The 21,537-nt window shown below is 37.6% G+C and overlaps 1 protein-coding gene and 1 long non-coding RNA gene across 5 annotated transcripts in view; one reads left to right on the forward strand and one right to left on the reverse strand.

The window, feature by feature from the left end:
- Positions 1-21,537, forward strand: part of LOC117432426 (tyrosine-protein phosphatase non-receptor type 11) — a 55,590-nt gene that overhangs the window by 12,293 nt on the left and 21,760 nt on the right. For 3 of the 4 annotated variants that reach the window (XM_034054350.3, XM_034054351.3, XM_034054352.3), the window contains exon 2: positions 13,012-13,134. In XM_034054350.3, the coding sequence (XP_033910241.2) occupies positions 13,012-13,134 (123 nt within the window). Of the gene's footprint in view, positions 1-719; positions 845-13,011; positions 13,135-21,537 lie in introns of those variants that run through there. The other variant, XM_059002100.1, reaches the window with a different exon arrangement.
- Positions 753-21,537, reverse strand: part of LOC131701830 (uncharacterized) — a 53,962-nt gene continuing 33,177 nt past the window's right edge. The window contains exon 3 of the long non-coding RNA XR_009309048.1: positions 753-1,188. This is a non-coding gene — a long non-coding RNA (uncharacterized LOC131701830). The remainder of the gene's footprint in view (positions 1,189-21,537) is intronic.

Consider the following 21,537-nt stretch of genomic DNA (forward strand, 5'->3'; position numbering starts at 1 on the left):
TACCTAAAGAAATAATGTTAAATGCTACTTAACTGTAGAGCTTAACAATTCTTATTGTTATGCACAACTGGAGTTTTATGCTGCAACAGTGTTTTTGTATTCTTATTTTTATACTGCTATTTGGGAATTTATGTTCTCAAAATGTATGTGTCTGGTACTGATTCTTAGAACTTCAACAGATTCACAGTACAAAGAAAAAACAAATCTGTAGAACCCAGATTATCTAGGAGAGTGATCCATGACCTTGAGAAAAATTCATGTCCCTTTTCACATGTAAAAGTTAGGGTTAGATATTGTTTTTATTAATTCGTTTAAAGCTTTCACCCCCGGATAAACCCCACTGGCTGTTATATCATTGTAGTTAATTTTAAAATGAAACAGCATGGTGTTGAAATTGCTGAGGCTTATTACCCTTCCCAGGGACAGTCCAGCGGTAATGTGTTCCTAACATGTACAATACATACATCAATGTTTTCTTTTTTAATTTGCTATTGCTAAGCCATGCCTGCGTTTACTTGCTCAGATAGGACACAGACTTCCTCTTCCGTCAAAGCTGAAAAAAAACAAACAAAAAAAAAAGGTGGTAGTCTCTCATTCACATTAGCCTTAAAGAAGCTGCAATTGCTGAAGGACTGATTGCAGAGACAGTCCTATCGGGCAGAGACACTCCTCCAAATCTGAGATTAAACTGCACCCTCCTCTCCTCTGACCCCCTCCCTCCCTCCCTCCCTCCCTCCCTCCCTCCGCCCGGCCTTACTTGCCTAACTGTCCTGTGGTTTTAGTGGATTAACGGCTTTGAGTTTTATTCTGGCAAGGGTTGACAAGCTGTGACCAGTATGGTGAGGTAGGGAAGCTGTTTATTGCTCTCTCTGTTTCTCGCTCTCTCTCTTTTTCTTCAGGGTTTTTTGTTTTATCTTAAAGCAGCAACAGTTTCAATGCAGTGTTTTAATGTGTAGCCATAGTGCTGCTTAGTAGATATTATTAAATGTCATGGCTGTCTGAGCTGGATCGGTGGGCTCGTTGTGGTGCGATGTGAAACGTTCACTGTGTGTTCCCGAGTTTAGTTCCAGTGGATTGACGGAAGGCTGGAGCAGACTGGTTAAAGTTTCTTCTTTGTTTTCTTTGTGATGTACTCTTGCTCCGTGATGTCCTCGTCGTAAATCCGATACGTCGGCTTGCCAGCGAAATCTTTGTAAAAGAAACAAATTAATAAATCATGTAAAGAATAAATAAACACAAGTTGTGTGACTGACGATTCACACGGCAGGACAGAAAAGACACATTGCAATTGTGGAACAGTAGGAGGGTTTGGGTTTTCACTTGGTTTTAAGTCATTTAGGTTTTGTATATTGATTTTTTTTTTTTTTTTTTTTTTTTTTTGCATGTCTCCTGAATTTAATTTAAGATATTTTTTTTTATTGAGACACTTTTATCAAAAAAACCCTGGGTCCTATTACAAAACTTTTAGAAATGTTTTAAGGATTAATTTTAGACTCTTTTAGAAAAGCTTGTCAGAAACGCATGCAGTCGCACTGTTTGTTATAAACCAGTTTGTCTGCAGATATTGTTCAGGCATTGGTTTCATCTTGTAACATGTGGAAACATTTATAAGTTCGAAGACAGGATTCTTTATAAGTGTAAGAACTTGACTGTTCTTTTAAGTTTCTCTTACATATACAACATTCAAATAAAAAAAAAAAAAAAAAAAACTGTTTTCTATTGGGGCTATAAATGAGGGAGGAGAAAATCGCTTCAATGCAGTGTTTTAATGTATAGCTATAGTGCTGCTCAGTAGATATTATGAAACCGCTTAGCTGTTGAAAACATCTACAACGTACATCATTTTGTTTTTGTTTTATTAATTTCATTTAAAATGTTCAAACCAGGGTCAGTTTGAAGGGAAAACAGACAACAAAGTACATCGAAACATTCCACTTTATCAAAACAACCACTGTGGCTGGATATTTACTTTTTTGATTCAGGCTTTTTTGGGTTTTTTTTTCTTGTTGTTATTTTCCAGATAATGAATTTCCGTGACTCAATTTGGTTCTTCTGTGTTGGCTGAGCGGGGAGGGGGGGAATAATGTACTGTATGTATGAATGTTCTGATGATATTGTGGATGAAAATGAAAGCAACTCATGATTTTAAAGAAAAATTTACAAATTGGGATAATTCAGCTAAGAACACATGTGTATCATGCACATGAATAACTGTTTGGAAACTACTGTGTAATTATAGGTTTATTGTACTACAGTATTTGTATTATCACTTAGTAACTACTTAGTAATTACTGCCATTTGTATTGTATTATGGTAATTATATAGTGCTTAGAAACTTTAGTCAAAACATTAGTGTACTTGACGTATCTAAAAATGTATTATTGAGGGCGCAGCATTTTAAAGTATACTTGTTTTATGTCTTCTAATTATTTCCTAAGTAATCATTTTCAAAATCCCAGTTGTGTTATGTGCTATAACAGTACGCGACTGTACTGCTTCATTGTATAGCAACTGAAAGAGAACTTTGATGGTTCCTACTAAAATATCAAAATGGGTGATAATAGGTTGAGTTCACACGAACAGCCTGGCAAAATACGCATTAAAATACAGTGTTGAAAAACCAAAAATGACTGCTGAGGATCTCAAAAAACAGCACTTGTTATTGCATTTTTTGCAATATCATTCAAGGTATTGTTCTGCTCTACAGTATATAGGTGCAGTATATGCTATATTGTGCTACTCTTATATCTGCAACATTTCAGTAGTGTACAACATCTTACTTTCTTACTTACTTGTCAATCTCCCAATGTCATTTATTTCCCAGTATTAAGACGGGTGAAAATCAGTTGTATGGCTGATAAATGTGATTGATTTTAATGGGATCATCAGGACCGTCTCCCCATTGACTTCCATTATATTCTAGCCTGGACTTGTCAGTGGTGATATTAACAGGAGTGATAATAAGCAGGATTGGCTGTTAATTACCTAATAATTACAATAATGACACACTAGTTGCCACATTGTTGCCACATTACTGCTTGTTCCCTGAAACTGTGAAACCGTTACAGTTTGCAATGCTCTACAATAACTGGCTTTCAAACCTAAGAGCCAATCACATTGTTTGCTTATTTACATCTATAAGATGCCCTTATAAAAGCTTACCATGCTGAAAGCATAGCAGCGTGTAATAAAGCATGGTAAAAGCATTGTAAAGAATAGCAAGGTATGGTAAAGCATAGTAATAAACATGATAAACTATGGTAAGTGCATGTGACAATGGGAAAAGCATGGTCAAATAAAAATACTGCAGTAAACTTTTATAAGGGTGCCTTCACTAAGCAAAATAGAAAATTCAGGTCAAGTTGGACTATAAAAGCAAAGTTGATGCTTCCTTTTGAAACTGATAGAAGAGGAAACTTATTTGCAGTTAAACCTTTGAATCTTACTCAAAGCTGTAACTTGTGATACTGCTCGGACAAACGAGTTTTGTTCATGTACGGATATTCTGTGAAAATGAAAAAATATGAAAACCTTCTTTTCATTTTGAAAAAGCTGGAAAACAAAGGTAATGTATACCTAGTGTTCCGTGTTTTCGTTTTTTATCTTTAAAAAAAAAATTAGTTTATTTTACATCTATTAAAATAGGGATAAAATCGGTAAAAAAAAAATAAAATAAAATAAAAAATAAATCGGGGGTAAAAAAATCTCAGTATACACACTTTATATGTGGAATCTGATCCGTAGCAGTTCTGGTTTCTGATTAATAATGTCCCTGGCAAGTATGATGAGCAGAATCTGTGTAAGTCTAAGCCACATTTTCCCAAGATAACTGTACTTTGCGAACGTTTGGGTAATCACTGTGCTGATGAAAATAGTATCTACATAAGGTATGAACATGACATCAGCACAAAACAAGCCAGGTTTATTTGCCTTAATCATAAAAAATAAAATAAAATTGACAGAACTGGGTGGTGCAAGCCATTTTCTTTTAAATATTCATAAACTGATTTATGTTCTCCCCCATTCCTCATCCACTAAAAATATTATATTTGCATGCAAGTATTTCAATTTATTTTTTGATCAAGCTAGTAGTTACTACGCCCAGCAATTGCCATAATAATCAGACTTTGATTGGCCAAGATAATCAGGTGATAGTGTGTTTGTGAAGTGAGATAGAACCACAGTTGAACATTATTTGATCCTCTGATGTCTAAACACCTGCTGTATCCTAGGATACAGTGTAGGGCTGCTTATTACAATGTCGGAGTCAAAATAAAACAGCATTTTAATCAAATTATTGTGTATTTCCTAGAAAATAGTGCCGGGATAATATTGAATAATAGACAAAAATCGGGTATAAATCAGTAAAAACCGACGTCCAGTTAAAATTACCTGATTTTTTTTTTTTTTTTTTTCAGTAGAATTCTGAATAAACCGGAAATGAGAAACACTATGTATACCATATTACAGTACAGAAATGTCTCTCAGGAGTCAAATAAACTTGGTACCACATAGAATTACCTATTAAAGAACACTTTTTTTTAATACAGTCATTTATAGATTCTGTTTTATGAACGAATACGAGCATGATTGTTTTTGCCATCGAATACTTTCCCAGCAGTATTTCTTCAGATGTTTGTAGATTTTTGATGAATTGGAATATATACAAAACTTTATAGATGTAGTTGATTTTTAAAACTTTGGAGCACAGAGACCCCTGCATTAATAAGATCTATTAGACTGCACGTAGTATTTGCACCAAGCTAGTCTGTCATGTGTAAACAGTGGGATTTGGATGATTAAAGCAAGACGTTCATGTGTCTTATCAAAGTAACTAGCTTTTTTTTTTGTCCAGCTTGTAAAATAAATCCTATTGTTCTTGCTTTCAAGGAAGCAGTAAATTATTCATTTTCTTTCCAACACTATGTATATATGTAACTACAAAGATTAAAAAAAAAAGTGGAGATCGCTTTGCTTAAGTCTTTGTTTTTGATGGACTGAGAAGAAAAAAGAGCATGGTAGAATATTATGTAGCAGAGTGTCTAATTATTTATTCAGCCAATGAATCAATTAAGAGGAGTTTTAAAAGGCTTTCTGAATTGGGTAGCAGGGAGTTTGGGCAGATATCCGCTCCAGATACAAGAGTACTGTGTGCTCTGCAATGGGGTACATACGAATGGTAGCAGGTCACCTCCTTCTGAGATCTCCAACACTTGAATTTGAAACAACTTTCTTAAGTAACTGTACAAGAGTGACATGTATTGGCATAGGTACAGAAAGACGGGCTAGCTGAGAGAATTCAAATACTGACTTTAAGATTTGAATAAGCCCTAACACAAACCCTAATCTTAATTAGAGTTAGGGCAGCAGCTAAGAGAACGTTTCATGCGTTTGAAAGCATGTAGTACAGGTTTACATGGGTCTTTCTGATTTATTTAAGAGTGCAGACAAATGATAGACTAGAACTGTACAATAATGGGGTTTTCTTGGACCAGTTTAGCTCTTCAACCAGAAACAAGCCTCCTGAACCAGCATGGCCAGATAGAAACCAGCAAACCACCAGTTCTGACCAGTGCTGGTCATTGCTACAATTTACTTAAGCCATGCTAAATGAAGCGTTGCCCATTTCTGTCTACTTAACTGCGGTGAGTTTCATTTGAAATATCTCTCTCTGATATTCCACATGACCGTGTACACTCAGTATCTCCCTTCTTTGAAGCAGCTGTCATTGCTACACCCATAAAATCCCCAAACTAGAGGACACATTAGGCTGCTAATTAGGCTCTGAGATGGTGTATTAATAATGCAGTTATTCCAGCTAAATATATATTTTCCAAACACCCAAAATACATTTCTGTTTTAAAATGTACAGAAGAAAACGTAATCTCAGAACTATCACCGCCGTAAATAAAAAGCTGGACGAAATTGTAGCAAAGAAATTGAAAGAAAAAAACATATTAAAAAAAGAGAGTTGTGTGCTTGTTAAACAAATTCAATCCTGACTGTACCTGCTTCTACCAAAAACGGTAGCATGTTCTTGCACTCTTTTTTTAAACCCATTAACATCCTTCAATGAGATGCAGTAATTCAAATCTAAATCACTAGAGCCTGCTAGTGTGGATCTCAATGAGCCATACATAACTCTAGAGCTGTCGGGAGCGCTGCTATTACAGTACCTGTTATTTTGAAACGCGTGCGTTACAGTCAAATCACTTGATTCACTTTTATTTTCTAATCTGCTGTGTTGTAGCTGATGTGATGCCGAAGGGCATGGATCTTACTGCTAGGGATCCCTAAAAGAGAATTCTAATTCCAGATATAACTGTGTAGAGAAGTTTGGTTTGTTCCATTATTAGCAGGTTATGACTGCACTAGGTTGCCCCAGTAATGCCAGGGTGTGCTTTCCAGGTGATGTTTTAAAGGGTTCTCATTTATATTAGCTGACCACGATATGACCACTTTATGAAGTTTGCCATGCAAGTGTTCTCCCAACATTCTGATTTGTCATTTTGGCACTGCACATCAAGCTGTGGTTGAGAAAAAACATCATAATAGGCATATGCAAGGTAAGCAGTATTGAGTAACCAAACCTATTAAAAGCTCTGACAAACATTTTAGCATGAAGGGTATATTTTCTGTCAAAGCGATTGTCTTAAGATTGCTTTTTAGTACTTCTTAGTACTTTTATAAAATTATGAATAAAATGCTTATATAGAACAGCACTTTGTTAAATATATAATAATCTTAAAACATGCACAATACATTATCAACATGATGATCGAGGTAGGCATCTGGAATAGGGTACCTCGTGAAAAATAACACGGTGCCCGGGTATTACTTTAGGGCATTTTAAAGCTCATATCCGATAACCTTCTTTTTCTCTCAAGGTCTCTTAAATTGTCTTGCTTTCACAGTAGAAGAACAGAAACTTAAATGCTGAAAGCTGACAACTCCACTATCACATTCTGTTAAACAGTTCATAATTCCTAACCGGTTGGGACAAAGAGATCCAGAGAAACTCCATGTTAAAGCTGGCTGTGTCTCTGTTTTACTCCAGTTATCTGGGGGTGGGCCACTGCTCACTGTTGAAGATGTCTTTATTCCCTTATTTTTCTATTGAAATTTACTGTATAAATATCATAATGTCATATCCCCATCTGAAATGCGATCAATGCTCCAATTTTTTTTTTTTTTTGGCTTGACCATAATTGCTTTTAGTTGGTGGTTTTAGCTCTTCATATCATTTCTACAGTACGTCACTCATTTTGTTTAGAAATTCAACTTTTTTGCAGGCTTTCCAGGGTTAAAAACTAACAAAATTGTGGTACTAGTCCTAAGGACTAGTACCTTTTGAAACTTGCTAGTCCTTCTGTAAACTTAGTAGTCCTTATGTGAAGTTCTAAAATATTTAAACTCATCCTCATCAGTTTTAATTCGCTTCGGGAGAACGGGCGAGCGTTAGTTTCTAACCCTGCTTTCCCTACGTATGTACGACATGCTTAATCTGTTGAGTAATTGGCAATAATCTTCCTTGGAGCGCTGTCTGGAGACATTAATCTTTCAGATGAAATTAGTAATGTTGTATTACGGGGTCAGTTATAATGTAGCAATGGTCCTGGCCAGATGTTTCACATGGAATTGTTGGGTATGCCTGTAATGCCGTTGACTTTGACCCCTTTTTTTTTTTCTACCCAATTTCCTGTTCCGTTATGCAACACCCTGTACAATTCCTCCAGCAACGACCTGGGAGCCCCTGACAGTTCTACTAGGGTTTGCTGTATATGTCTACTTTTTAAAGGAATAATTTAAAGTTCATTACGTTTTAACGCAAGTTCCGCAGCACAGAAAGGCTTGAAACATATCTTCCTCTTAAGGCTTCGGCAGCTTACTTCAGAGTTCAGCCGTCTCAAAAGCACATTTAATAATGAATTACTACGCATATACCGTAAATGGTTGTTTTAATGGGCCTGCTAGATGTGATTGCCAGCAGTCACTCATGTAAGCCAATGAATACTGATTCTCTTGTAGTCTGATGCGAAGTGGAATTTTGTTCCACTAAAATCCCAAGCAGTTGTCACGTCAAGTGTTCGAGGATCTCTTCCCTCCCCAGTTTAAAAACTCAGTTACAGCATCTCCTCATACACGCGATGTGCCTTCAAAAACCATAAAATAAAGCATGGGCCATTTACGGTATCTTCATACTAGATGTGTTCACCCATACCATAAATAATTATTCACTTTGCTCTTAATACAACAATGCTACTGACGTCCATGCATGGGGATATGGACGCCATGACTCATCTCTATTGAAACTGAAGCTTTTGCTACTATTTTCCCCCATTAGTTGAATCAGACTTACAGGAACAAGAATTCTTTACCATTACCAGAACTGTGAGTATGGTCCCCTTTTAAAATGTTCTGACTACCGTCTCCTTTAACAGAAAAAACAGGGTTAGAGTTAGGGTTAGATAATACACTTATGCTAGTTCTGAAGTGCAGGACTAGTGTGAGCTCCTAATCTTGAACCCCTGATTTTTTTTTTTTTTTTAAACGTCATACACCACGTCTTGACCTATAAAGCGGGGTCTGACTCACTGAGGGTTTCTGGGGGGCAGTTTGGATTTAGGCGTGTCTTACGTTTGTTTTTTTCTTTCTGAAAGGCCAGTGGAACTTGGGTATACTCCTCGTCTGGCAGCTGTACATCAAACAATGGTGTTCTTTAGTCATATCTTTCAGTGAGTCACATGTTTAACCCAGAATCTATCTGTTTTGGGACTGCTTTACTTTTTCAAATCTAATTTGCATAGTTACTGTTTTAATAATTTATTTTGCTAGGAATGAGGGGACAAACTTTTTTTTTTTTTTTTTTTTTTGTTTTAAGATTTCAATTTCATTTAAGTGGCTCATTGTTTCCGATGATTTGAGTCACGTTTCCTGGAACAAAAAAAGAGTAGAAACAGGTGTAAAAACAGCTTTCCTTTTTTCCAGAAGTAATGCTTTAAAGTTTAAAACAACAAAAACAATGAAGACTTTTCAGACAGTGCCTTGTTCCGCCTAGAAACATCTTATGGGAAATGGCACATGTCTAGATTGACATAATGAACTGGTTGTGTAGGGACATCTTTTCAAACTGAGTGCTGACTGATGAAAGCGCACTCTGTCTCAGGTTAATAAATATGTCTTCCAATAAAATACGGGGCCGGTACTTATAAAAGTTTTCCATTGTACAGTAAAAGCATAGCAAAGTGTAATAATGCATAGTGAAAGCAGAGCATTGTAAATATGCAAAGCATAATATAAATAAATACATGATAAACTATGGTAAATGCATAGCACTACATAACCATGGAGAAAACACGGGGAAAGTGCAAAATTACCATGCAAGTTTACTGTGGTAAACTTTTACAAGGGCATTATTGGACCAGTCCTGTCAAATTAAAGGGTAATGGATTTTTACACACAAATTATGACTTTTCTATAACTTGTCTGGTTTAATACAGTCTTCATGTGCATCCTGATGTTTCAGAAATCATAACTTGTTGACCAGTTTGCTTGTTTAGTGCTCATGTTCAAAACTTCTTTCAAATTTTAAAAGAATAGTGGAACATTCTTTCATTTTAAATTAGCTGGAAAACAAAATCTCCATAATGTTACAGCAAAATAATCCCTATACCCCATTTACAGTAAACTTAATAAATTCTGCTATATGAATGGTCAGTAGTTTGCCACTTTGTGCATTGCAAGCAGTGTTTATTTGAATATTAAAATATTTGTCCAATAGGGCTAGTTTATTTGTTTTAACTCTAAAAGTCCCTTTTATATTAAAACATGTTAGCTGCTACTGTACATCCGTCAAAAATGCTCCAGCTACTTGCAGCAGTGAGGCTATAAAGGACGATCCATTTTTGGAAGTGCATGTACAGTACTTTTGAAACTGTAAAAATGCTTTTGCAGTCAATATGACACATTGCCATAAACAGCACACAATAATTATATTGTAAATAGCATTGATTTACTACATATACAAGGCATTCATATAATTTTGGCACATCGATTTATATCTGACTTGTTGTACAAGGCCACATCATGGTAATGACGTTTTAATTTTACCACACGTTTTCAAAGACTGTAACCACTTAATAATGTGACATGGGGTTGGCTTCTCAACTCCTGCAATGTATCAATTCACATTTTTGTAATAGATTAGTTTCATACAGACATTTGCTTTATTCTGCAGGATGTTTAATTGTAGAAGTAGACATTTTAATGTTTGCATATCATGTTAAAGAAAAGTAACACGATGCAAGTTATTTGTCAGAACTGTATGCAGTGTCATGTGCATAGATCTACAGTCACAAATTGAAACAGCATATTAAACATCATTAAAGTCAGTATTTTGTTGTGTTGTGCAATGGACCCAATAGAATTGGATGCCTTGTGGCATCAATATTAAAATATATTACATCAGAATACAAGGCTAGACGAGGTAAAACCATAATCTCAGAGATGGGGAAAGAGAAAAATCCTCCATTTGGCGATGCTGAGCAGGGTCACTGGGCTAAGGAGATTTCTAGAACACTAATATATTCCACATATGATGTCATGGAAATAGACAACCTTGAGTTGGATAATGATTAAGTATTTAGAAGAGATTATATTTAAACCTTTCTAAAATCACATTACAATATCAATAAAACATCTTTACTGTAGCAAAATTGTATGATCTAAATTTAAAATCTAAAGCTGGTCTAAATTTGTATCCGTACTGATACTGGTAACACACAGCTGTTTCATTTTTTGTGTGCCCTAGAAAAACGTACGACTTTTATTATTTAATTAACATCTGAATCTGCCTTGTGTAAGGTTTAAGTAAAACATTATTGAACAATTAAAAAAATAGCCAAGTAATATTTTTAAAAAAAGAATATTGTTTGAGAAATGTTTCTCAAACTTTCTCGATGCCATCAGTCATTGAAATACTTCTCGTCAAAACGCTTGTCAAATAATTATGTGCTGTAAGTATTACTACACATGCAGTGCTACCATTAACTGTTTTATAGTGAGGAACGAAACGGTTAACAATAAACGGTCATTTTGGCTAACTGAACCCAGCTTAACGTACAGCTCACTCATTCCATAAAACAGTAGCAAAACTAGCAAATAACGTTCTACTAAAGTTTGTTAATAGATGCAATACACACATTCCTGGAGGTAGCACAACAACGACTATCTGTAATGTTACTCGGACAATACAGTATATAGTAACTTCAATGGACACACAGTTTATTTTTGGTACTGCAAATAATAAGTATCATAATCAACTATGAATCTCTGCTACTGGAACTTTAAATGGTTGAAAATAAATGCAGTGTTTTGAGCCCAGAGTTTTAACTCGTTCAACTTGTAAGCTGTGTTTGTACAAGGAGTATGTTGGTGATTTGCAGAGCAGTAAGAGGTTGTCCTCTGCTTCACTTATGAGCTAGATTGATAAGAGAGAGTGTGTGTTTCTGGTGCAGCTTCAAACTGGTATCTTGAAGCCTGCAGATCCAGCCCTCGTATACAAGACGTTTGAGAAGTATAAATATGTTCAGCCTTATCTCGGAAGCAGAAATTGGAAACATGTCCTACTGGTGCAGATAGCAAGAGTTATTAATTGTATAACAATGGCCTTGGGACTTTGACCTCTGAAATATGAATTATGTGACGTCATCTTAAATGAATTATGACTTTTTGGACGGGACCAGATTCCATTTTAGTACTACCTATATATCATGTTGAGTGCATGTAACCTTATAAAGCTGTAAATAACAGTTTGCTGTACGTTTTAGGGCTAGCCTACTGTATGTCTGCCAAAAACTGAATAAACAGTTTGCAATAAGCTTTCCTAAATTTCAAAAGGTCATGCATATCTGTGGAGGAAAAAGAACCCTGGTATTATCATCACACAGTTTGTATTGTCTAAATTTCAATAGATTGTTGATCAGTATAGTTCTCTCACTGTTGTGATGTTTCAGTGATGTGGTTTTGGGGTGGCTTCATGTACAGATGATGAAGCCGATCATTCATCCTCCAGCTTGACCCCTGACCTGTGTGTTTCAGCCGGGCCCTCCCAGCCCACTCCGTAGCGTGATGTCGGTGGCATGAAGTGGAACATTAGAAACCAGGAGATGGAAAATCTGGTTAGCCACAGCCGTGCTGTGAGAATGCGCAGAGCGACCCCATGGTTTATCTGTGCTGCCTCTTTGTGCTTGAACTGACGAAATGTGGTTAATTTTCACATAAAACAGATACTCATCAGCGTGACTGTTATCCGGCATTGTGTTATTTATACCTTGTGTGTCTTGTATTGCCTTCTGAACAGCATTTTTGGATAATTCCCTTGAAATTCTCTTTTTTTTTTGTTAGAACTATACCAACCCTTTTTTGGCTTTATTTCAAATAGAGTTGGAATTGAATAGGCTTGTGCCATGGGGGGCAAATGTACATATGTTTGTACTAAACTACAAACATTTTCTGCTTGTCATCCTCCAGTTCAAAATGGCAGATACACTCTCCAGTAGGGATGGAAATAAGACTCCCATTCCCTAGCACCCATTCCAGGTTTTACTAGGAGCTTGATTAGCTACAGTGTGTATAGGCCCAGTAACAAGCCCAGGTGTGTCTTATTAAACTCGTAGTAAAACCAGGAATGGATCAAACTGCTATGCACTGGGAGTCTTGTTTCCATCCAAGTCCATGGTCGGAGAGATGCTTATTAGAAATGTAAAACAACATTTATACCTCAAGTATAAAGAGTGTGAGTAAGTTCCTTCAGTAGACGCAACGCATTTTGGATATAACTTTTTGATACAGAATTGATATATGCTAGATTTTTTTCTTCTTCTTTTCATGCCTTTTAAAATGCAAGTGAATGAAAACTGAGGCCAGCTGAAGCCAGATGGTTGGTCGATGAGCAGGCGCGGGTGTTCTTCTGGGGCTGTTTGTTTAAAGGGTTCTTTGTCTTTTGTGCAGGTGGTTTCACCCCAACATCACCGGGATTGAGGCTGAGCAGCTGCTCTTGACCAGAGGAGTTCACGGGAGCTTCCTTGCCCGGCCAAGCAAAAGTAACCCTGGAGACTTCACTCTCTCTGTGAGGTAAAAAACAACACCCTGTTCCAGCCTCATGTTTAACCCCCACAAATGTGTTCCCTTTTTTGAAGGATTGGGGTCATTTCCATGCAGTCATGAACTGCAGAAGGCTCTATCACAGGGCTTCCTGAACCCGGGCCTCAGGACCCCAGTGTCTACTGGATTTCATTTCAACTGAGCTCTTAATTACTTAACTAAACCCTTAATTGAACTAATAATTAGCTTAATTAGACCCTTTTAATTGTTTTCAGCTCTTAAACAGTTGGAGATATCAAGTTAAATATAACATTTTATAAGTGACTTGAAATCTGCAGGTTTTTAGGAGCTGAAGACAATTTAAAAAGTCTGATTGAAGCAAATTGGTAGTTCAACCTAAGGGTTTAGTTAAGTAATTAGGAGCTCAGCTGGAACAAAAACCAGAAGACACTGGGGTCCCGAGGACGGGGTTTGGGAAGTCCTGTTCTAGCATGCGATTCCAAAGAGATCCAGTGGTTGTCTTTAGGTGTTGGATTGACAGCCACTACTGGGCAGTCTGCATTGGTCAAACCCAGCTCAAAAGTCACCCATCTCTTCCACAAACTAATTATCAGGGACTTTCCTGAGTGTTGTAGGCTGAAGTGTGAAGAATGTGGGTGTGGTATCACTGTTCTGTCTGACCAGTTTCTGGTGTGACTAAACCGTTCACTGCTCACCAAGCGCCCCCCCCCCCCCCCCAGCTGCTTACAGTAGAACTGCCTCACCCTCTGATCTCCCAAGAAACAGAGATTAGCGACTGCACTTAAGATATGACTACGTTAAGTGTAGAAGGAAAAGCAGTAAGTCTTCTAAGTGGATACAGTCCGGGCAGGGTTAAGGTTGTTACTGTACACTATCAAGGGAGACGGTTGTCTCTAAGTACACTTGTTAATCCTCTAGTACTAGCTTTGCACTTTCCTTTCATTAGGTGCTGGATTTCCATTTTAAATCGGTTATGGGCTGATTCAGCTCCGAGTCTTTGCCCGAGTCAGCCATTCTGTGGCGGACTATGCTGTGAATCAACAGGAGCCTTTGTGAAGTCTGTTTATCCAAACTTCTGTCCTGTTATCGCAGGGTAACGGATTGCAATACCAGTGAATGTGACTGGCAGTTCACTCAGTCATATAATATACTGTACGATCTTCTTTGGTTTATTGTTGCATTTGGGGTTATCGGACTCATGAATTGGAAGCCCAATAGTGTAACCCAAGTCAACAGCAGTACTGTTTGAGAGAATCTGAGACCCGGTTGTACTGTTTCTGAATCAGTACCCTAAGTTTTAAGAATCTCTTTAAGGCTTTCATTAAGTAGTTAACCCCCACATGAGTAAAACATAGTGGCGGTTATGAATATGCAAAACATATTTCTCACATCATACACCTCTTGATTAGTTCATCTTGATCTAGAAAAATAACCAAGAAAAACAATCTCAAATATCAACAGGTATGTGGAAAATGTTTCGAAATTAGCATTGGGTTGTCATTTTCTCTGATGGGGGGGAAAAAGTGAATTAGTGATTTGTGCGGTTTCGCAAAAGATGCGTATCATAAACGGCACAGGACGTCCAATCCCTTTATCATTTTCCATTCTGAAATATCTGATGAAGATATGCAATGCAGCAGTTAACGTGCTCATCTACAGTATGCGTGGGTTAATATCGCATGGTCAGCGACTATTGTGCAGTTTTTAGAAAGATGGTCCAGCCGCATTTGGTATGATTCTTTTGACGGCTCAAACAGGTCTGGCTGGTTTTATATAAGTGTGTTAAAAAGAAATTATTCTATCAGAGTTATTTATTGAAGTTTATTTATTTATTTATTTAAAAAAAAACATTCCTTTATTTGTTTCTTGAAATCCATAACAAATGCACATCATTACACATTAGTCAAAATTATGACAGTGTTGTATTTGATTAACTTGGATTCTGTTAAAAATGTCACTATTTCTGTTGATTGCTTACAAGCAGTACTAAATGTTTTGCCAGTATGACACTCTCTTTGAGTTGGGAATGCCAGTTTTTGTAACATTTTTAATTTTTTTTAATGCCAAAGAGGTTCCTTCTTTTCAATGCTTTCACTTCTTATCATTAAGACTCCTTTTGGAAGTCCAGCATTCTAATACTCCCCATTAAAGCAACCGTCTGTGCCAAATGATAAGGACTTATGGAGCAGCCAGATTACTGTAAGTAGGGACTTTTTTTTAGGATTTATTAATATCTATATGAGACTGCATAAGTAACCCATACTTTAGTACAGGGATTATTATTACATTGAAACTGAATAACACCCATTGTAAAACCCCATAATTCTGTACTCGGTAGATCACATTTTTGACTTCAGTTCTGTAAAAAGATGTGTTGGCATACAGCCAGTACTCTTTTTGACAATCACTCAATTTTCCAATGTAGCTACGCCTATGTATAGTTGTATGTCACCTTTTTAGATAAATGCAGAATACTTATTTTCTTGTGAGCCCATGTCCACACTATGCTAATGGTAGAAACTGTCACACAGGAAAAAAAAAAAACTTCAGTGGAAAACAGTCACGAGAACTGCCTGTACACAAGTTGTCTGAAGTTAGAAATGCAACCAATGTTAGGTCAATGTTTCCATGTATGTGAAATCACAAAAGCAGAACAGTCATAGACTCTTAGCAACTGTCTTCTCTTTCTGTAGGTATCAGTAGACTTAAATACACACTGCATCCTGTGATCACAGGATATAGACTGCACAAAAACAGCACTGAAAGCAGCCCTGTAAAATAGCCTCTTGCAGTGGAAAAGTCTTGTAGCCCTTTTTAGTTGCATCATAAACAGAACTTTAACTGGAAAGCCAATGATAATCTACGTGCATGACATATCAAATTAGGGATCGCTGTGCTGTGTGTTTAAAATTGTGTACGAACATGACTCGCTTGGACCTTTTATCAATTGTAGTTTATTCCATGATTCAGAATTCTAAAAAAAAGGTTTTAATGATCAGCAATGTTGCGTGAGAAATCTTGGTATAATAAGCTGGCGAGGAATATTTATACAGTACAGAGTACACTATAATAAAAATAAGCAGCCACACCCTCATTCCTTGATGAAAATCTATCCTACATACTTTAAAGTTTTAATGTTTAGAGTCTGAGAGGAAAGGAAACCTTCAACACATGTATTGTACCGAATTTGCTTGCCAGATCTAAAATAGACAGTAATTTGTGTTCCTTTGTGTATCCCTCCAACTCCTCCATCTCTGCCATTGCATCTACCTCTAGTCTAGCTTCTGTTCTTGTGGGGGATGCCCAATTGAATCATGGCAACGCACTTCTGTATGAGAACGTACCTCAAATTCTTACCAATAAATCCATTCAATGTATTTATGTTGTCCATAACAGAGTAGGTTGTCAATTTGAGCTGCCTGTGCTTTTTAAGAAGGAGAGCACCACAGAGGAGAATTGTTTTATTGAGTGATGCCTGACATCTATCAGGGCAGGGAAGGACTGAGTAGTATTTGGAATGCTTTGTGTGTTCTGGGGACGGGATGGGTGGAGCTGATGGAATCTGGCTTGCTGTCCCTTGGAATGACATAAGAGACGCAGGCAGTCGGAGTATGACAGGAGCTGTTCAGATTTAGTAGCTCATCACACTCGCCTTGATATTCGCTTTCATGCTGGCACTAACGTAATGGTGTCACAGGCAGATTTCTCTGTGTAACCCCACACCCATCCACCCATCCACTCTAGACTTATATCAGAAGAGGGATCAAAATCTGGGATCATGCATTTCAGCCTTGATGGAACTTGTGACATCACCGTAGTTTTTTAACCGCAGGGTAGCGGGGTCTTTTCAGCGGCTACTAAGACATGCTTCAGCCAGTCGAGGATCCAAGTTCATCCTGGACGCGGCTTTAAATAAGTTGTTGTTTATTTGTTTATTTGCAGTTGGCAATTCCTGGAAAACATTTTGTGCAATCATTAGTTAATTATAGAAATGTGTGGACAAGTTGTCAAATTTCCAATGAATGAAGAAAGCCATGCCTGCTGTGTTCCAATGAAGTAAAAATGATATGTGTACTAATGCTTTGAGGACAGTCCTTTTAAACTACAGTGTCCTGATATATACACAAATACACGTACACTACAATTGAAATGCAGTGCCTGTCTGTTTGTAACTGGTTTTCCGTTTTCCGTTACGGTTTTGTTGTGGATATTTGCAATCGGTCTGTCTTTCTTTTAAGTTGTGGAAGGGGACAGTTGGGTGTTGTGTCGCTTGCCTAGCGAGAGGCTTAGTCCCGTTTGAACATTTAGCAAACCTGACGGCGAGATTTTCATCAACTATAATTGAAAACCTGTTGAAGGGAAATGTTATTACAGTCTACACCACTTGACTTTATTTTTCAAATAACCTGACATGACAAAACAAATCTCTAAAACGCAGAAGTGCTGACATGACAAATAGGCCTGTCTTGAACATGAAAACTAATACAAGGTATAACTAGTGTTCCACGTTTTCGGTTTTTATCTTAAAAAATTAAATAAATAAATAAATAAATAAATAAATAAATCAATCTGGGAATTTTTCAGAGTTTATTTTACATATATTAAAATAGGGGTCAAATCGTATTTTTTTTTTTTTTTAATTTAATCATCGGTAAAAATCGGGGGGGGGGGGGGGGGGAATCTCACAATACACACTTTGAAATGTTATAGTATTGTTTTCCAAAAAGACATTAAGTGGGATGGAAATCAGTTGTATGGCAGTTGAATTTGATTGATATTATCCAGGGTGCAATAATAACAAACTGATATCATCAATAGTATGTCTTCATTGACTCCCATTATATTCTGGTCAGGACATATCACTGTGGTATAATAAGAGGAGGTTGACATTAACAAGAGTGATGTAAGGCAGTTTTGTTTATCTTATGCGTCCTATTTGTAAGCAATATATTTAAAATCCATGACCAGTATAAACAACCAATACACATTCTATTGATTATCTCTTTCCTTTATATAAGGCCAGGAGAGCAGCTAAGGTAGAATACTGCCCCAGTTACTTAGCAGTGGGAGTGGATCCGGTATATTCTAGCCTGTTAAGAGAACTGTGGATGGATTTTTTTTTTTTTTTTTAAGGCTTAGCAGGTTTACCCCAGAGTCAGACCCGAAGATTAACCCCTGTGACAGCTTGGGGCAGGTGTCAGGGACTGGAGAGTGTGGGCAGGCAGGGTTTGCTTGCATCTCTATAAGGCCTGGTGCTAATGAAATTAGGCCCAGACAGTCAGGTGATGACAGCAAGGGATATCTGTCTTTTAAAGAGATGGTTTAGCTTTTCAGGAAAGGGTTTCCAGGAACAGTGATCCGTCCATGATATCGGAGGTCCCCTCAAAGCCTATTAGACATTAAATCACGCTGACAGGTTGAAAGCTGCCAGTATTGCACAGTCGCATACTCCTCGGCATGTGACCTGTGACTCAAAAGGCGAGCCTTCCTCTTGTTCCATGGCCTGATTAATTTATAGATAATTAGTCTGCACCGGCTAGCCTTGGAAATAGTTTCAACAGATGTTTGTTTTATTTTTAAAGAGTGTAATAAACAGCCCCACTCCATGCTCTCTGTACCCAAAGAAAACGACACCCAACAAAATGTAATATTCTTCACTGACACACAATTTGCAATTCTCGCAAGTCCGGCATCATAGGCAAGTTCTTATATTATGCAGAATAGGATGTTTTCTGTTAAATGGGGTGTCCAGACCCCGTTGTCTTTCCGCACCACACAACAAAATGATCTGGATGTGTTCCTCTTAGTTTGGAAGTTTCACACCTGAAAGTAACAGAGAGCCAGTATTAAAATGATGCCTGGGATAACCCTGTATTACATCGTAGAGCACCTGTGGATGTATTGAATCGTTCTATTTTTCAAAACTCCATGTTGCAATTCAGCTAGACATGGGGGTTCATTAATTCCAGTTCTGTACAAAATCCAGGCTTGTCAGGCTTCAGTGGTTCTTTCAGTCTTATCGACAGCGGCAGCGCTGAGATGACAGTTGAGTGATCCTCAGAGATTTGGAGTAATGTTTAAATTGGCAGTATGACGAGACCACACAGCTCCTAACCCCTTGCTGTGGCTTGGGAGAAAGTAGTAGAGAGAGGCTTGTGTAAATTTCATCCAGACCAAGTATCTGCCCACAGAAATCAAGTCCATCTGCTGGGTAATCACCATGGTAATGCGGGCGACCACATTGAAACAGAGCGAGCCTGCAATGAGGGAGTAGGGCAGTTTGGGCTGGTAGAGACATTGCATTGGTAAAGTATTAGTATTATTGTTCTTGGTTGTAGTAGTAGCTGTAGTATCATGAGTGTTAGGGTTATTATGTGTTAGACTCATCAGGTCTCATTTTTTTTTCAAATGGGTGTTGTCATGCTACAGTAAACTGTGTACTTCATTTCAAAACCTAAACTGCTATAGAATACACTGTACCAAAGTCAACTTCTTCCTACCCTAGCCTTGCTACTTTGTTTTGAGCTACAGTGCACAAATGCATTTGCGATTATGAATATTTACATACATTTAAGGAACCTTGTGACAGGGTAGCATCACAGCCCAAGCTGTTACCGACAGGAAAGAGACCCAGAGACAGAAAGCTGCAGTTTAAGCGCACGTTTATTAACAAAACAAACACAAAAACAGGAACAAAATAAACTGGCACGAGGGCCAAAATAAAAGGTACAAACAAAAGAATAACTATGTGTAGGCTGGGCATTAGTCTTCACTACAGTGTTACAAAACAATACAAACAAAGGATTTTGCTTCCTTTTATACATGTGGCCACTCCCCAATTAGCATCAATCACCTAATTGGGGAATGGCCACACGTGTGATTGCTGGCAGGGACAGATTTAACCCCATCTCTGCCAACCTTACATTCCCACACACACACACTATTTACAGCAGCACGGCTTCTGCCCTGCCACAAACCTATAAAAAAAATAGATGTACTGTGAAGTTACATATACAGCAGCAGTCAATGCATGTAGTTTGGAGGCTGTGCAATGTGATATGATGCTGTATTTGTGCTTATGCTATCTCTTTACCATCATCAATATTGTTTTAAACACAGAGCAATGTTATTTTCCCCAGTGTATATTAAAGCTTGGTTAACTTGTTAATCACCATTCACATTAGTCTTTTTAGGAACTTATACAAACATGCATCATTTTGTTCCTGAAAATGTTGTAATTCTCTTGTAGTACCTCAGTTAAAACAGGTTTAAATAATGTACTTGCGTGTTTGAAGAAAAGCACAAGCCCAATACAGTACATTAACTGTTGGTGTCTGTTTTGCATTTTTATCTGTCACCTGGGTTCAGATTGCACAGGGGCATCACATAGCTAGCTTTAAAACTGATTATTTGAAATGTTCTGCTGTGGATTTGGGTGCCACTGGGGTTATTGGGAAGCTTCAGGTTAGTCTGTGCTAGAAGCCTGCTCATGGTGAGTGAAGATTACCTCCGAGGGAAACAGACTGGATTAACCCTGGCAATTATGAAGTCATTCGGAAAGATGCTGGTCTTGTCTTGCTTTTTCTGCAGCTATAGCTGTTCACCTTTCACGGTTGGATGGTACGTGCTGAGGCCCAATAGTCTCTTGGGACCTGATCATTGCATTATCTCTCTTGCTTTTTTTTTGGTGCTTTTTTGAAGCTCAATTTCACAGGCAGGGAGCCAAGGCAGAATGGCAGAAACATATCTTTACTTTTAATGGCCCATTTATATAGATAATAATAAATCCCTGGAGCCAAAACAAAGAGCTCTATAATGAGAAAAGTGCATTCTATTCTATCCATTTCAACAGAGGCCTTAGCCCATATTGAGAGAGGAGCAGGGATAAGTGCTGCATAATGTTCTTTTCTTTTCTTTCTTTTAATTCAGCTGACAGGCTTCTCAAGTGTTGTCTGTGCACAATACCAAGGCTTCTGACTACCCTGTTTTGCATCAGTTCAGGACACAGATTTCCATGTACAGTGTTCTCTTTCACTGTGGGGAAAAAAGGGCAATTTTATAGCATTTACTTTGAAGTGCAGTGCACTATATAGTGTATATATGGTGCACTACATGTCAACTGAACCTGGCCAGTGAACAGGACTTGTACCCAATATCGTGTTAAGATGTTACTCCATTCAGTTGCAACTGGTGCAGAGAAGTAGGCAGAATATGTTGTTCAAGTTCATCCCACACTTGCTCAAATGGATTGAGATCCAGGGATTGTGGAGATGCCTGAAGTCTCTGTTATATTCCTCAAAGGAACATGTGTGCACTGTTATGGCACGGTGGATGGATACATTATCATCTTGAAAGTAGCCATTGCCATCAGGGTACAAGGCCAGCACGATGCCTAAATTAACCACGGCATTT

This window comes from Acipenser ruthenus, chromosome 27 (genome assembly GCF_902713425.1).
Source record: "Acipenser ruthenus chromosome 27, fAciRut3.2 maternal haplotype, whole genome shotgun sequence".
Lineage (NCBI taxonomy): Eukaryota > Metazoa > Chordata > Actinopteri > Acipenseriformes > Acipenseridae > Acipenser > Acipenser ruthenus.